This window comes from Vigna umbellata, chromosome 1, assembly GCF_029865625.1.
Source record: "Vigna umbellata cultivar VRB3 chromosome 1, Vumbellata_1.0, whole genome shotgun sequence".
NCBI lineage: Eukaryota > Viridiplantae > Streptophyta > Magnoliopsida > Fabales > Fabaceae > Vigna > Vigna umbellata.
In genome coordinates, this window is record NC_142165.1 from 24945382 (window position 1) to 24964104 (window position 18723).

The window sequence follows — 18723 nt, forward strand, 5'->3', positions numbered from 1 at the left end:
TCGACGTTAATCAAATTGACATCGAATTTTGTTAATATTCGACGTTAAACAATTTTTTAATTAATTGTAATCCTTTTTTACAATTCTACGAGACCTGAAAAGCAGAAAAATAACAAATTTCAGTTTTTTGTATTTTATAAAGCATGAACTATGAATGTGTAGTTTAGTATCAACAACAAACAACAATAACAAACAACAAGTTCAATCAAACAACAACAACAACAAACAAGTTCAACCAAATAACAACAACAAACAAGTTCAACAAAAAACAACAACAAACAAGTTCAACAAATAAGTTCTTCAAAACGAAAATGAAAACGAAAACTAACGTTCAAAAGGTGGGTTCGTCGGAATAAAGTGTTTCCACCAATGAGAGAGAAAGAAGAATGTGCCTATGAAGGACAAGAACACGATAATAATCGGTCGAAACAAACGAAATTTATACATAAAGTAGTTAATTAATATGCATTTGTATCAAATGAAAGAAAGATTACATGTGATGGTCGTCAAACTTCGTTCGAGAAAAGTTTGAGAAGAGAAGAGGGTCTTGCACGCTAAGATAAAGTGAATGAATTTTCAATCTTCCGCTCAAATTAAAAAGGGGAAACTTTTGGCTGACAAATAATACGTCGAAGCTCCTACAAAATTTGACGTATTATATGTGGTTTAAAAGAAAAAAGAAAAAAGAATTAAAAAAGGATTACTTTTTGGCTTCTGGCTGACAAATAATACTACAAAATTCAACGTATTATTTGTTGTTTAAAAGGAAAAAGAAAAAAAAATTAAAAAGGTGACTCTTTGGTTTCTGACTGACAAATATTACGTGGAACCCCTACAGAATTCGACGTACTATCGCTGGTTTAAAAGAAAGAAGAAAGAGAATGACGCGTTGATTTAAATAATTATCATCATAGAATATCACCAGTCATTTTTAACGTTGACTATTCAATGGTTAGACGCTGAACGCGTGATGTTATACGCTGATTTTGTACTACTGACTACATGTCATCTTCCTGGAGCTTCATCATGTGTTGAAGGAGCATTCTCCATCAAAGTCACCTATGTTAATTATAAAACTGCTATTTAATATTATCATAAAATAATATATAAAGACAACAACTAAACGAAGTGAAGACGCAAGATAAGAGTCGTGTCACCTAATTAACAAAAAAATTATACAATAAGAATTTTAATTCTCAATCACTATATAAATTTTAATTCTCAATCACTATAAGAAAATATATAAATTTTAATTCTTAATCACTATAAGAAAATTCTTATATAATGATCAATTTTAATGATAAAAAATATGTAAAAATTCTTATTTAATACCTTTATTTTAATTTTAGACAAACTCCCCGTATTGCAGGAATCATTTACCGTAGTTGTTACTATATTGAATATTAATTACTAATGCAAAGGATATAATCTAACCTGACAATTTTCCCCCAAAAAAAGATAAATCCAACTACGGCTCACTCTCAACGTCCAGCAACCATAATAAAAAATCTATAAAATCCAAACCAACCAACATTATAGTTAATGGGTTACTAGTTTGTTTAAGATTAAGAAAAAAACAATGATAAAAAAATAAATATTTTTAGTCTATGTAAAATTTACTAAAGTTCATATTTTCTTTTAATAAACAAATTTAACTTTTGATCCTTAAATATTTACCGATTTTGTATTTGTTATTTGTTTCGACCGGATCTGGTGGGACCCTGTTAAAACACTCACGAACGGTAAAGACTGGCGGACGAATGATATCTCATGCTACGGATCGGACGGACGCTTGGTGACGGACGGACGTCTTCTCACGAGCTCTTGGCTGAGGGCTGGATGCGCTGGGAAGGGCCGAACGGGTACTACAACCAGGCGTCCGTCCGTCACCAAGCGTTCGTCCGATCCGTAACATGAGATATCATTCGTCCGTCAGTCTTTACCATTCGTGAGTGTTTTAACAAGGTCCCACCAGATCCGGTCGAAACAGTATTTAATGATTAATTTTAGAAAAATAATTTTAATGACTTTAGAATTTCTGTGAGTCAAATAATGTTTGTTCACCAAAAAAAGTTCATGCTGTTTTAATGACTTTTTCCCCAGAAATGGCCTCATTTTTTCTCTCCCTTTTGTTAATTCCTGAACGTATTCTTCTTGGATGGGAACTGGAAAGGGTGGTGGATGGTATCAAATGTAGTTTGATAGATTAAGAAAAAAAGTGACAGAGATTATAAATTCAACTTCACTTATAAATAAATACTAACAATTAATATTGTCTATAAAAAGAATATAAAATAACGAATTACTAAGAGTGTTGGAGATAGAGTATGCAGTGGTGGAGATCGAGGTTGTGTAAAGGAAATTATTATGATAAAATTTAAAATTTGTCCATAATGATAATTTGTAAAATGACTTAGGTCGACTGGTTAATTGGTTGAGCATAATTTTATTAGTTACAACTATCCGTAAATAATGACTTTAAAGTATAAAGTTAACCATGGTTAGATCTTGAAAAACTATACAACTTCACACACTCTATAGTGTGCATTTCAAATAATATACTTTATCAAAGGATTAAATTAATTTAACTTCACACAGTCTACTGAAAGCATATTATTTATAAAACATTTACATGTATTATCCAAATAACATGTACAATAAAAGTGCAGCAGCGGAATTGTAGATATCAAAACATATTTATCAGTGATTAAAGAACTACAAATATATAACATTTCACCTGCTTCCCCTTTTTCTTATTTTTCACCTATGCAATGCGAACTCCCAACCTCTTTTTTCCCGCAACCTGAAATTAGCTTGATCGATTTCAATCACTACCAGATGAATTCATTTCAAATTGTTTAGATAGAACTGGTTGTTTGATCCTCTACACTCATTTCTCATCAGGAAATAAAATAGGTTTTGGAGGTATTTCCAAATCTTCAATGTCTCCTTCAAGCATTTCCACTACTTTATTCATTGAAGGACGATCCTTTGGTTTTAACTGTATACACCAAAGTGCAACTATGATCATTTTTTTTACTATTAGTTTTTCCTCTTCGCTCAAATCCTTTATATTTATATCTTCCTCTTCTCTAATATGATTATAAATCCAAAGGGGAAAGTAAAGTTGGCTTGAGTGTTCTGCATAAGGATTTAGATTCTTTCTCTTGCTTGCCATCTCCATCAACAACATTCCGAAGCTATAAACATCAGCTTTGTGGGATATTCCTCCAATATTATTGTAAAATAATTCTGGAGCCATATATCCAATGGTTCCTCTTCCTGTCGTCATCGTGACAACGCTATTATCTATTGGATATAACTTTGCTAATCCAAAATCAGAAACCTTTGGGATGAAGTTTTCATCCAATAAGATGTTATGGGGTTTGATATCAAAGTGCAAAATTTGCATCTCACACCCATGATGGAGATAGGCAATTCCACGAGCTACTCCAATCGATATCTTGTATATTTTTTCATAGCTAAAATTTGTATTTCCATCGCTTGAAAATATAAATTTATCAAGAGATCCATTGGGCATGAATTCATAAACAAGAGCGCGCTTTGAGCCACTAACACAAAATCCAATTAATTGTACCACATTTTGATGATGTATTCTTCCAATGGTTGCAACTTCATTGATAAAATCTTGTCCATTCCCTTTAGATTTGTCTAACATTTTGATTGCCACGGAAGGTCCACTCCGCAACTTTGCCTTAAACACGTCACCAAATCCTCCTTTACCTAACTTCTCTTTGAAACCTTCAGTCATCTTCTTAATTTCCTTGTATGAGTATCTAATAGGCACCAAGTGATTTTGCTCCAGATAATTTTCAATATTTTCATACCTTGATGCATGTCGTTTTTTCCATTTCAATATGAAAATTACAATTAAGAAAGGCCATCCAAACAAAATTTTGTTAGCCGATGCCATAGCAGTAAGAATGCCAGTTACTGCGAGAAATTTTACTTCAGTAGTTACACGGGTAATGTAATATAATAAAGTATTTGTTAAAAGTAAATTTTCATTCATAAATCTAAACTTTACATATCCATTTAACATTCAAAGAAGAGTAAACTTAATGTCTAGCATAAACAACTATTATGACATTGTAATCTATAAATAAATTTGTCAGTAAGAGTAATGTGTACTAAGACCTAACTCAATATGGTTGTCAAAAGAAAAAAGTAAATCTCTTAAAGAATTTCTTTAGCTTCCATAAACGTTTTGTATTTAGTTTGTGTTCTTCTAACCCTTAGAACGTATTTCGTTACCTCAAATTTGCAAATCATAATCTTTTTATATAAAACAAAATTTATCGATAGATTTTATAAATAAATTTGAGATTTTAGCTACTCAAAATATTTATGATATGGATTTGTTAATAAAATTCATCAACGATTCAGAATATTTATTATTGATAAATATTTTTATCGATAAATTTTGTCAATAAAATGAGTGTCATAATTCATCGATAAAATAATATATATCAACAAATTTCAACGACAAATGAAAAATGTTAGTAAAACAAAATTTAGTGACTCATTTTAATAATGAATTTTAAAATTTTAATAAACAACATAAATTTCAATCAGTAATGGATCTGTCAATTGGTAATTTACAATTTTTATTACGGAGGAATACTTTTGTTAATAAATTTCATGGAAAAATGGACATAAAAGTTTTCATTTTAGTTTCGACCATATTGTGGTACAATTTGTTAGTATATCTATCCGTAATAAAAAAATTTAAAATTTTTTGGTAATTTATTTTTTTAAAAATGTTGGTAAATTTGTCAAACTTAACAAAGCCTTATATGGATTAAAACAAATTTTTAGAGCTTGGTATGAAAGGTAAAGTCTCTTCCTTATTGAGAATGACAGAGGACAAGTAGATACCACGTTGTTCAGTAAAAATGTCAATATGAATTTCATCATAATCCAAATATATGTTGATGACATAATCTTTGGTGCTACTAATTAGGATCTTTGCCAAGACTTCACTACAATGACGCGAGATGAGTTTGAGATGAGCATGGCAGGTTTTCTCGGACTACAAATCAAGCAAGAGACAGACGCAATATACATTCATCATACAAAATACATCAATGAGCTAGTAAAGAAATTCAAAATGGATAAAGCAAAGGAGATGAAGACTCTAATGCATCCAACAACCAGCCTAGGGCTATATGAAAGCTCGACAAAAGTGGACAACACTATTTTCGACAAATGATAGGTTCACTCTTGTATCTCACTACGTTTATACCTGACATAATGTTCAATGTTTGTCTATGTGCAAGATTCTAGTCAGATCCTAGAGAGACACATCTTAGTGTTACTAAGCGATTCTTTCGTTACATAATAAAAATAGCCAATCTTGGCCTGTCCAACAAAGGAAGTGAAAATTTCAGATTATAAGACTACTGTGATGTTGATTATGCAGGAGACAAAGTGGAATGTAAAAGTGCAAGTGGGGGTTGTCACTTCATCGAAGGAAATCTTGTCTCGTGGATGAGCAAAAAGCAAAGTACAATTGTGTTATCAACTGCTGAAACAAAATATATATCTGTCGCTCACTACTGCTCAGAACTTCTCTAGATAAAAAATCAACTAGAAGACTACAACTACTTCAAGAGTAAGATTCCTATATAATGTGACAATCATGTTTCAATTAGCTTGTATAAAAATAATACATTGAATTCACACATCACACACAAAGCATATTGAAGTCAAGCATCACTTAATATGTGATCATGTTAACAAGGGTACTATGGATTTACAATACGTAAACACAAAAGATCAACTCGCTGACATCTTCACTAAACCACTGGTGGAAGATAAACTTCATTGTCTAATCACCCTTCTTAGCATAAAACTATTGAATGAATCTGACTCAACGTGTCTAGTGAAATCATATAGCGTGTAGAGATAAACATCAAAGACTCATCGTCTAAATGACGTCATATATAGCATCGTCTAAGACAAATCGTCTATAAGACAACTACATACATACTTAAGTTGTGTCAAATACTGAACCCATCTCTAGCATAATGTCTAGGATTCCAAAAAGACTTTAAGTGACAAATCAGCAAATTTCAAATCCGAGTCTTTGCATCTCAACCAAGTAATTAATTCCCTTCTTTATTGAGAAGACAAATCTTCTGACTTCACCACCTACTCGCACCGACGCTTATTTTCCAGAATATCTCGGTTCTCAAGAAAAATAAAATCTTCTCTCAAATCTAAACCATACAATGAGCATTAAATAGATATGACAAATCAAAACTAGTTATGACTAACACTCTTTCCTATTTAAATTGAGTCGATCCCTTTCCTCTCTGACACTTCTACTCTTCCAAAAATCATGTACCTCTTTCTCTCTTGAATGCCCTCTTCAATACTCACTAACTCTTCATACTCTCAACCATCTAAACCAATGAAATCACATCATAAAACCTCCAGATCAACATCATCATCTTATCCTATCTCTGGATCAAGATGCATATGACAATCAAACATCCCTTCCTATCTACCTATTAAGAACTTACCTGGCTTACGCAAGTAATTCTCCCACCTAACTAACATCCTTCACCGTCGACCCTTACCTTACATCACCATAACTTTTCTTCTCATTCCCTTCATCAGAGCCCTCCTCTTCCCCACACACCGTCTTTACTCTTTCCACTTAACCTTAGTCTCTTCCTCATCACACTCTATCATCATCTTATTTTTAAATGATTGATAAAAGTTGAATTTACCGTTATTTGTGATGCTATTTTGATACTAAATTAACCCTTTTTGACTTTGAAGCTAGCTTAAACTCTTGCTTTAGTTAAATTTGGTAAATAAGTGAAAAGAGGTTATACTTTATGAATTTGATCACTAATTCCCTCAATTTTGTAGGTTATTGGTATGATTGGAAGAGAAGCAAAAGTATCAAGAATTTGGAACCCAGGAGGGACAATATAAGCACTGGGAAAGAAGGCTGAAAGAAGGCTAAAGAAGGACCGTAGGGTGCCTGGTTGCCTTTTTTAGGGGCCCTCAGTGTCAGAAGTCTCGCAAGGGCGCCTGGCTACCCCCATTTGGGACGCTAAGCGCCACTATCCTCGTAAGCATGCTTGGGCGCCACCTCTAGGGGCGCTGAGCACCAGCCAGCCACATCGTAGGACGCCTGTTTGCCCTCAACAGGACGCTGAGGGCCAGTCTCTTCGCAATCACGCCTGGGCGCCCGTAGGTGGTGCGTTGAGCGCCAGCAACGTTGGCCCATGATCTAATTTGGTTCTATTTAAGGGTTTCTACACTCTAGGGTTCACATCATCTTTTGACAGCTGAAGCAAGGAAACATTATTTTCGACCCTTTGGAGGAAGATTAGGCATGCGAGAGCTTTCCTTCTCACTTTCTAGGGTTTCCATTTGTTCATTCTTCCATTGTAAGCCAAGGTTCTCCATGACAATGGTGAACTAAACTCATTTGTTGTTGGGGATGATGTAACCTTTAAACTTTCATGTACTTGAATATGATTTAAACATTTTATGCTTCTTTCATTGAATGTTAGTGATTTTCTCCTATTCTTAATGCTTGTTATGTTTTGGTCACTCATGACTTGATGTTTGATTTATTTGAGTATTGGGAAATATCTTACGAATCATGATCTGGAGGATTTCACCCAAAGGGAATATTGCCTAGGGATAGGGATAGGACGTTTGGTTGTCTTAAGCTTCTTTTCTTAATGCGTAATTGATTGTTAGGGTTTTCAAGGGATTTTTGTCTAATAATCAAGACTAGGCTTTTACGTCGAGACATCGAGTTCTAAGTAATTTAGAAAGTGACATTAATATTTCAAGGAAGAAGATGAATTCTAATATGCATGTAACTGAAGTAAGGGAAATCTAACCCCAACAACATCATCATCTCATATTATCAATTTTATCCGTTCATTCTTGTGTCAAGTCTCAATTGATCAATTTGCATTCATATTTACTTTTGTTGCATTTGCATTTAAACACAAACAAAATAGTTTTTGAGTCTTAATTAATTAAGGTATTGCCAATATTGTTAAGTAAACACGAGTCTCTTAGGAAACGATACTTGGTCTTACCAAGGGTGGAAACCTCAACCAAGCATGAGTCAAGGGCAAGCTGGACAATTCAATAGACCACCACAACAGCAATGACAATCACAACCCTCTTTATATGACAGGACTGCAAAGCTAGAGGAGACACTCCAACAGTTCATGCAAGTGTCAATCTCCAATCATAAAAGCACTGAAGTTGCCATTAGAAATTTGGAGATGCAGGTTAGCCAATTGGCTAAGAAGCTGGAGGAGAAACCTTAGAAGAATTTTGGGGCTAATACTGATGTTAACCCTAAGGAGGAGTGTAATGTCATTATGACTAGAAGTGGTAAGATGTTAGAGGAGATAAAAATTGAGAGAAAAGAGAAAGTTGAGTTAAGTGAGAAAGAAGAAGAGATTGAAGAGAGAAAAGAGGAGGCTGAGAGAAAAGAAATTGATAGAGATGAGGGAGAGAAAAAGAAAGAAGAAGAGGAAGAGAGAAAAGAAAAAAAAGAGAAAAGGAGAAAGAAGAGAAAGAAAAAGGAAAAGAAATTGAGAAGCTCATTCCTTATCCTAAAGTCCATTCAAGGAAGGAAAAAGAGAAGCAATTTGGGCGGTTCATGGAGATCTTCAAGCAATTGGAGATTATTATACCCTTGTCCGAAGCACTGCAGCAAATTCCTGCTTATGCAAAACACTTGAAGCAATTCCTCAGCAAGAAAAAGAAATATTTATATAAGGAGACAATTGAAGTACAGGGTAATTGCAGTTCCATTATGCATAAGACTCTTCCTCCAAAATTCAAAGATCTGGGAAGTTTAAATATCCCTTGCACCATTGGGAATCACGACATAGGAAAGACTCTAGTTGATTTAGGGGCTAGCATCAATCTGATGCCCCTATCTATGCTCAAGAAAATTGGTGGTCTTGAGGTCAAATCTACAAGAATGATCTTGCAAATGGAAGACAAATGCATCAAGCATCCTTATGGTGTAGTGGAAGATGTTGTGGTCTAGATTGATAAACTTCAATTCCCAGTTGGTTTTGTGGTGATGGAGATAGGGGAAGATGTAGAAATCCCTCTCATTCTTGGAAGACCATTTATGAAGACAATCAAGGTTGTAATTCATGTAGATGATGGAGTTTTAACATTGAAAGATCAAGATGAAGAGGTGACTTTTAATGTCTTTGAAGATGTGCAACTAATTCAAGCAAAGCAAACTAGTCCTAAAATAACAGATGAAGTTCTATGAGTTACTAGTCTACATGATCAAGATGCTAAATTGGTCAAAAGGAGCCATAATTGTTTTTCTCCAAAAGTAAAGGAGGAGGATGGAGATAATGAAGAGAAACTAGTGAACCAAGACTCGGTGATGGACAAAAATGAACTCAAACCTGGTAAACCAGTGAAATTCAAGAACATGTTATGGGTTACCAAGGCTATCAAAGCAAATGGAGTTCTTGAGATTATGTTGGTGACTATGAAGCTGTTGAAATTATGTTGGTGTGATGAAAGAAAGAAGCACGCCAATATCAAGAATCCAAATTGAGCATAATCGTGTCAAGCTAGTGATGTTAAAGAAGCGCTTGTTGGGAGGAAACCCAGTTTTCTAAACCTTTCTTTTTAATTTTTGTTATTTGTTTGTGTTTGATGTGTCTGGTGTGATCTAGTATGCAATGGTATGTTCTGGTTTGGGGTGAATATTTGTGGTAAGATGCATAAAATTTTGAGAGTCAAATGTAAAATGTGAAACTTTGAGTGGGAGAATTAGGAAGCTTTGAAAGTGCAATGGAATTGTCATTGTTTTTGTCGATCTACGCTAGGTAGTTGTAGTGATGCGAGGTGATGGAGGAAAGAAATTGCTCCATTTGTTTGTTTAACAATAGAGATGTGTTTAGGAGTGACGACGTGTTGAACATTGGTGTCTTGAGGTGGTTGAATGATGGGTTTGCTGTTTGAAATACTTATTTATATCAATTATGCATTTAATGAATATAAAAAGTTACACCTTTTACACCACACCGGTTCTGAAATTATTATAAAAAATATAAACTTTATATACCTCTACTTCTATACCTAGTTTAGAACTTGTATAAAAAGTTTTTTTTAACATGTATTAAAAGTCTTTTTTGCATTTAAGTATCTTTAACCGTGGCCAAATGTTATATTATTTTAATAGCATTTCTATTAATGATAATTTTAAAACTACTTTTAAAAAGTCTATTTTAATAATTCTTAAAAGCTCTACTCCTCTTGTAATTAAAGCATTGAGAAATTAAGATTATAAGATCTTACGAGCTAACCAGCCTAATAGCTTTCCCAGCACCGTTGTATGTAACCCTGAAATGGAAGAAAACATCAACTTTAGGATTCTGATTATCTCAACAGTTATTAATAAAGAAAACAATTTTTATATGAAAAGGTAATAATGGTAAACAAGTTTAACAACTTTTTATATGTAAAATATAAAAGATAAAAATATTATATTTCTTTCTAAAAGTTCGTTGAATTATTAACATAAATGATTTAAACTTTGTTTCAAAAAATTCTTAAAAAGTGGTTAATAGATGAAATATGATTTTCCTAATAATTTGAATATGTATAATTATGTAAAATGTTAATTGAAGACAATCGAGTATCAATTAAAGAAATAAAAGTAGAAAGTTATTAGGGCCAAAATTTTATACCCGCAAATAAAAAAATTATATAGAATTAACTTTGCATAATTAAAACCGGTAGGTGATAAAACTACTCAATTATATAACTTACTCATTTAAAATAAGATATGTATGTAATCAATTCATGAAATTTGATTAAGATCTAACTCACAGATTTCTCCGCAATCAAGATTTTGGCTCTTAGAGTTGAAATTGCAGAATCCGTGGAATGGACAATGATTCTGACAGGCGAGGTTTACCCATGAAATCTCAAATCCATAGGCCAGTCCCCTGTGTATGGCAGTGTAGGAATCGTAATTCAAACTCCTCAAAGATGTTGGAGCAACAAGCTTTACGTCGCACCCAACTTCTAAGTCTTCAGCTTTTAGGTCACCACCAACTGCATATGCATAGCCCTTTGAGTCCCACTTCACGCACTCACCACTCTCCACATACTTTCCATTCTCTCTCGCCGAATGCTTACAGTTCAAAAACACTATATGCTCGAAATTCAGAGATTCCCAATTATGATATTCTCCTAGACCAGCTTGGTATTGATCGAAGTAACGGTGAGTGTAAGTATCAGAGAAATTGGAGCGAGAGAGGGAATGGAGAGGAAGGGAGGAGCAATTGTGATGTTGAAGTGCAGGATCAACCACTCTCACTGTGTAGTTCTCGTAGTTTATTGCCTCCACGTGATATTTTGCAGAGAGCAGATACAACACAGTAACATTATTCTCACACCCAAGCTCATACCTTTCGTCACCACACTTCTCTGGGTCGCCTTGTAATCGAAACGGTTCCTTTATGTTGGTGATTTTTCCACAGGAAGAAGGGGGACAAAGGTGTTCTTGATGGTTCTTGGCAGCACAAATTTGGTGGAATAGAAGGAGCAGTACCATCAACAATGCTGCCTCTCTCCACATGATGTCCCAACTGTTTCTCGTTCAATTGAAGTGCAAAAATCAAAGTTAGGTAATGATATTTAAAACAACACAGACTGAATATATATATATATATATATATATATATATATATATATATATATATATATATATATATATATATATATATATATAAAGGACCACACTTTTCCTTTTGGATAATTATTTGATGACTTGTGATACGTTTACTTTGACTGACAAACCGCGTTTTCATCTCGTTTCCACCACTGATTTTAATAAATACGAAATTTCAAACATATATCTAACACGTCTATTCTAATTAAGTTTGTTAGAATCCAAGAAATTTTCTAACAAATTAAAAAGTTTCTCAATCACATGCTTCTAATTCAGAATTCACACTACAATTATGTTAATACTCAATTTATGGTAAAACTAGAATATAAAAGCGTATTTGAATTTGTTATTGGGAGTAATTAGTCACGGTGTTTGCAAATATCCATAGATAAAATCAATCATGGATAGTTGGTATCCGTATACTATAAAAAATATTTGAATTATCAACGAATATATCTATCAATAAATACAAAAATTTGTCACTAATGTGAATTTTTTGACAGATAAACGATCACAAAAATCTGTCAGTAAATACCTTGTCAGAAACACTTACTGTCGGATCACGACTATCGATACAGACGACTTGTCAGTCAGTAATTACCGACGAACAAAAGTCGTCGATAATTACCAAAAGGTTCAGGCCATTAATAATTATCGACGGTCAATTGTCGTCGGTTATCGAAAGCGATATTCATCGATAATAAAGTGAAAAAATGGGTTAAATTACCAACGGATCCGTTCGTCGATAAGGTCATTGGTAAATTCCATAACAAAATTAAATGTGGTGGGTAACATTCCCTATCCACCACAATGAACCTGTCATAATACAATCAATGCAGACGGGTGTCGAAATTCAAACAATGTAGACAAATGTTGCAATTAAGACAAATGAAATCATCAATCATAAATGAAATCCATATCATTAAATGTCATAGTTATAGTTACATTCATTTGGAGAAAAAACAAATATGTTTTAAAGTAAATGTTTTTAAAACTACAAAAGTCCTAATAATGATTATAGTCATCTAAACCATTATTTTCTTCTTCATGTTGTTAAGGCTATTGTTGGGGAGGCGGTTGTTGTAGGGGAGATGATTGTACTAGCTTGGGTTGGATTGGATGGCGTTGTTGCTCGGATGGTGATGGGGTGGACCGAGTCTATCCTTCTTGAGGCAACAATCTCATGACCAAATTTTCTAGATTATCAAATCGTTGTCTCATGTCATCATAAGCCTGGTCACGAGCTTGTAGTTGTTCTTTGAACTGGACAACAGTCTCGTCAGAACTGCTAGATGCAGATAGTTGTTGCTTTAATATACCTCTTCTAGTAGTGTAATTGGTAACAAGTTCTCTTACCCTATATAGTCGTCCTTTCTTTTTTTTCACCGACGACGTCAACCCAGCATTATGTCCTAATGATGTCATCGTCATCAAGATTTTTTTCTGATGCATCATCAGGACATGATCCAACCTCTGATCTTGCCTATGAGAGTCTAGTTGAAAATTCTTCCTGTTAAATAATATACAAAGCGTTAATACAAAAGGAGGAAGTTTAAAAGGAACAAAATAGTACAAGTTTGAAGTTTGTAAAACAATTCGCTTACATGTGTCCTCTGAGACCTCTCATCAACAAATAGGCCAAATCCCTTTCGAAGATGAGTTTGTTGAAACACCTCATCAACGTGGGTAGCCCATCCCAACTCTACTTCGTGTAAAATTATAGAAGTTATATGTGTGTGTGTATCAATTTCAAAGTACATAAGTTATATCACAATTGATAGGAAATAAATGAAGATTTGTATCATATGAATGACATGCTCATTTGTGGTGATTGAACCACCTGTGTTCAGAACACCACCCTTTTCCGAAGCTCTATTTCTTTGGATGGTAGCACATTGGTTGCATTAATCTGGCGAATTCCAATGTGTCATCAATGAGTTCCATATGTGCTCCCCCACCCAATAAGGGCATTCTCCTACAATTTGAGCATCTCTAAACATTTTTGACAGCCTGTGAGATGTTTTGTTGTGAAAATTTTTCTGAATTTGGGCTTCATGCTCAAGTCTCCACTATACCTTTTATTGTTACAGTAGATTATGTTAAAATGGACTTAATATACATCAATAGAAGTTGACAATTGATTTCATGATGTTTTACCTTAAATCGCTACCATAATGGTTCTTTGTCTTCCAATGGTATTGCTCCCCATGATGGCCAAAGTTGATGAAATTATTGCTTAATAGACCTTGTGATGGCCTAAGAAGCAACTCTAGAAGGAAGAAGCCTAAATATATATAAATAAAAGTTAACAAATTTAAGGCAAAGTAAAATAAGTCATTTAATACAAATTAGTTAGAAAGATGAGTTGGTATTACCCTCAACCATAAGGTTCAATGATCGGTGGATCATGGAGAGGAGGGTCAACTCCATCACCAACTTGAGTAGAATCATCGGATGGCTATTATGTATCTTGAGACGGAACTGAGGATGAGGTGGGTATAGAAGGAATGGGATCCACAATAGGGTCTAGTATGACTCCTAAATCAGGACGTGCTCCCCGTGTGGAGTTGTGGCAGTTAAGGGTGGTAGTGTTTGAGGAACCCTTAAAATGTAATAGGGCTACCTCCTTGGTTTTTTTTACCACCTTTCCTTTCTCAGCACGAGATGGACCTTCTGCTGGCATTACTACAATGTGGAAGTATGAAAATAAATGGCAAAAGATTGCAGTGGATTAAGTAAGACATATATTTTGAAATAAAGTAAAATAAACATGTATTGTTATTTACTACATGATTTTATTTCAATTTTTAGTTTAGGGTTACAACTTTGTACTTGTTATGGACTACATGTTTGTATTTCAATTTTTAGTTATGGAAAAACATAAAGGTTCTTGTAATTCAATCGTTGTCATCGTCCTCATCATCATCATTGTCATCGTTGTTGGAATCGTCATAGTGATAATCATAATCATCATCATCGTCTTCTTCATCAACCTCATCATCTTGTTCTTCGTCTTCTACTACTTTTTCTTCTTCTTCATCATCATTATCTTATTGTTGTTGTTGTTGTATTTGTCCTTCTAATTCTTCAGGATCACCATTAAAGTCGTGCAATGCGGATACACCTTTAACATAAATAATTTCATTGACATGTGACATTTCATCAACTTGTAAGGGATATCATCTTCAACATCATTTGACTCGATGCGACCCGTAAGCTTGATTTGTATTGCAACACACCAATCACGTTTGTTGATGTTGCGAAATACTGGATATGGGACATAACAAACTTGTCTAACATTATGAGCTAGAATGAATGGATCAAATGGGCGGTATCTTAAACTCATTTGAATTTTGATATTATACCTATGATCCACTCTTGTACCACTCCTAGAAGGATCAAACCATTCAAATAAAAAAGAACTACTCTCTTTGGAAAAGTTGTATAGCTCATATATTTTATGAATAATCCCATAGAAATCATCATAACCACCCTCTGTAAGGCTCTTCACGTACACACCACAATTAGTTGTCTTCTTTCCTTTGGACCATGCATCATATCATGTCACGTGTTGTGTTGTTTGCATTGAAGCAAACAGTCTTTGTAATCTTGGAATTACGGGCAAGAAGAACATGAACTTTGATGGAATCAATTTATTTTGCCTCTGACCTGCATGCATTGTGTGATACCGAGGCTGCCCACAAAATTTGCATTCAAGCAAGGATGCATCACTTTTGCCACTGTTATTATCATAAAAGAGCATGCGGCCATTGACACAACAATTAATCTTTTTCGCTTCCAATCCCAACTTAGAAACACATCTCTTGGCTTCATAATATTTCTTTGGCAAAGAATTTTTTGGTGGTGTCAGATCTAAAACGATTATTGAAATGATGTCCAATGCTTGATTGGGAACGTTCCAATTAGATTTACAAGTCATGAGTTTAATGCAGACTAATAGTATTGACCCTGTTGACCATTGAAATATAGGCTTATTTGCACTGCCAATAAATTGTAAAACCTCTGAGTGACTTCATTTGGAGACCCTTCATTAAGACTATGGTCTACTTGTTGATCAGCATGTCAACTAAGAGCATTATTTATCATCTCTTACATATGCATGAATTGATCCATCTCAGAGGTCTTTATATAAGTGTTCGAACCTGAGGGCAAAATTTCCAAATCTTGTAATTAGCATTAACCCTTTTTGGTATAGGTGAACTTTTACGACTTCATCTTTCAAAATTCTTGTACATTTGCACTTGTCGCATGGACATCTAATCCCCAAAGCATAATATTTATAACGTTGAGCGGTTTGGACAAACTCTTCAACTCCTTCGATAAAAGTTTCCTTCAATCCTCTCCTACTGCTATAACAATGGACAAACATTCAGCCACGATGGTTGGGAACTTCGGTCATGCTCTGTGACAAGCAAAAGGAGGAAAATGTTCAATGAATTAAAGGTGATTACAGCTTCATAAAAAATTAAGTAATTACTCCCATTAGGATTAACTAGTTATTTAGCCTTGGGCTAATTAACTTGACTACAACACCACTTATTAGTGAAGTATTGTGTTTATAATACAAATAGAATTCAAGAAATGGGGCAATACATTAATAGAATTAAAAAGTTGTAGATTCGGGAATTGTAATTAGTTAAAGTAGTTTGTACATTACTTCACTGGTACTAGGCAATAAAAGATGATTTGTACAAGCCACTTAGAAGCTCAAAACGTCATATGTTTAGACCTATAGTACTATGTGGTAACTAGTTTCACTTGGACAATGTTAACTTCAAAACTTGTTGCCTAGGTGATAAGTTCAAGTAGTTTAATTACTTAAACCATTTTGTTCACTAATTGACTTGTTCTAAGCAGCCAAAGTGACTTGTAATTACCTGTTTTTCTAGGTTGTTGGTTTCTTAGATAGCAACCAATAAATCAAAAATTAAAAATTCCAAAAACTTAAAACTAAACTGCCTAAAACCCTATCAAATAAACTACCTAAAACAACAACTCAAAAATGCAAACACTAATTACTTAGGACACCAAACACACTTTCAAGACTCAAAACCCATCATTGGTGCCTTAAACTCAATAAACTAAGCCTTAAAAGTTCCTATTATTGCTATAAAACATTAATCTTACCTTGCAAGATTCGTAGCATGATCAAAATTTCATCATTGTACAACTTCACTTAAAAGTTCCTATTATTGCTATAAAACATTAATCTTATGTAAAAAATGAAGTGCTTCAGTTTGAAGGTTATGGAATAGTTAGTCAGATATCACCACCACTTAAGAGTTGTTAACTAAACCTACTCATTCACATATATGCTAAATAAATTAAAGGGACCTATATATACAGTTACAGGTTCGAAGTGGTACCACCGAAAAACAACCTAAAATAACCCTTAAACTCAAGGGTAAAACCCAGCTATGTTGGACAGCCAGCAGTACATAATTAATCCTGCAAAAAAACACCTAAAAATACACATTCCACCAAGTTCAAACCCATACACAACTCACACCGTGACTTAAATACTATCTGTCCAAAAATGTTATTGCAAGCATTGAAAACAACATTGAAGGAAAGAGAAAAAAATGCAATTATATATACAAGACAAAGTGCAACACAGAAAACAATATGCATTTTAGTGATATACAATACAAAGTGCTTAAGAGGAAATAGTATGCATTGGTAAACCAATTGTCCTTTTCATCTCATCCTTTTCTACTGCAACACTATTATCTTGTCTATTTAATATGAAATTCATTCAATGTCCTGTGAGTACTCACTTCCAATCTCCATCGAGAGCATTTGATTGGGGTAAGCTTAAGTTGAAATTTTTTATCCAAAGCACTTAAACTCCTAAAGTCTTAACATCACACAATATCAAGTTTCAAAAGAGCTATTCAAGTGTGTGACCTTTTGACAAGTGCATCAATGTATTTGGAAAATATATTGATAATAGTATATATGATATCGATTGAGTAGAGAAAAGGCTATGATTGGATTTCATCTCATCTTTTTCTACTGGACTACTACAATCTTGTTTATTTAATAATAAAATCCTTCAATATCCTGTGAGTATTCTAAGGTAGATATGGACCCATTCCTATAGTTTCGAACCGAAGAATTTCAGAGCCAGTGCAATTTCTCCACTCCTGGTTGAATGAATCATTGCCTTGAGTGCAAGACTCTTTTATCTAGCCCATCTTTAGATCATGTGTGATATGGAAGTGCATGCCTAGAGAGAAGTATACTAATGACATTTAAAAGAATGAATGGAAAATAAAAGCGAAAAAGAGAAAGGAGAAGGAAACTTATGACTCGTAGACGCACCACTTGAGAGATGACTCCAAGATAAGTGTCGAAGAAGGACCGCCACTCGCTTTACACAAGATAAGGTCTGCCCAAAATGGACTAGAGATAGAAAACTATCTCAAGAGGAATGCAAATTTGCAATTCAACTCAAAGAATTCATTCAATTTCGAAGTTAATCCAAAAGGAGACCCTAAGCCTTCTTATATAGACCTTGGATTGAGTTTGGAGAATGGAATTAAGAGATGTGGGACTTCTAGTCTCAAGGCCGGCCAGCAGCTCCTAAGGTGCTTTGAGTCCCACATTGCTTAATTCCCTTCATCCTAAAGGGTTTATAAGCCAACTAGTTGTCCTAAAGTTCAAAACAAAGAAGAAAAGCTATGCTACCTTGCACTTCCATCTAAGACGCCTTTCTTCCTCTTCTTTGCTTTTAAGACCAAGCCATGAGAGTCCCACATTGCTTGTGCTTAAAGGAAAAGAAGGGTTTATAAGCATTTATTCTACTAGAACTAATGAAAAGAAATCAAAGAGGCAAATACAAGTCTTTGAAACCTATTCTACTTTTTTTACAAAGGAGTAAAGAAGATAAGAAGTAAAATGATTTCCTTTAGCCATGCTTCTTGTCATCCTTTTATTCTCTTCATCACTTGCCCTCTCTGTGATCACAT

General features: G+C 34.1%; 1 protein-coding gene across 2 annotated transcripts; it reads right to left on the bottom strand.

Annotated features, from left to right (window-relative positions):
• Positions 1-2600: 2600 nt before the first annotated feature.
• On the bottom strand, positions 2601-11696 carry LOC124845513 (rust resistance kinase Lr10-like). Of its 2 annotated transcripts, XM_088101570.1 has the most exons (3): positions 10885-11696; positions 10351-10395; positions 4785-5053 (listed from the first exon to the last, which is right to left on the bottom strand). In XM_088101570.1, exons 1-3 carry the CDS (start codon positions 11636-11638, stop codon positions 5004-5006), a joined length of 849 nt encoding a protein of 282 aa, XP_087957696.1. In that variant the 5' UTR covers positions 11639-11696; the 3' UTR covers positions 4785-5003. The 2 variants fall into 2 exon arrangements, with proteins under 2 accessions (XP_087957701.1, XP_087957696.1); XM_088101575.1 differs by lacking the exons at positions 4785-5053; positions 10351-10395 and adding an exon at positions 2601-4037 and having other exon boundaries at positions 10881-11696.
• Positions 11697-18723: the final 7027 nt, after the last annotated feature.

Excerpts from the sequence above, each read along its gene's own strand:
- LOC124845513 (XM_088101575.1), bottom strand. The coding sequence starts at position 11,638 with ATGTGGAGAGAGGCAGCATTGTTGATGGTACTGCTCCTTCTATTCCAC. Across the intron at positions 4,038-10,880 it reads GATTGCGGAGAAATCTGTGA|ATTTATGAATGAAAATTTAC; the intron begins GTTAGATCTTAA and ends TGTAAAGTTTAG.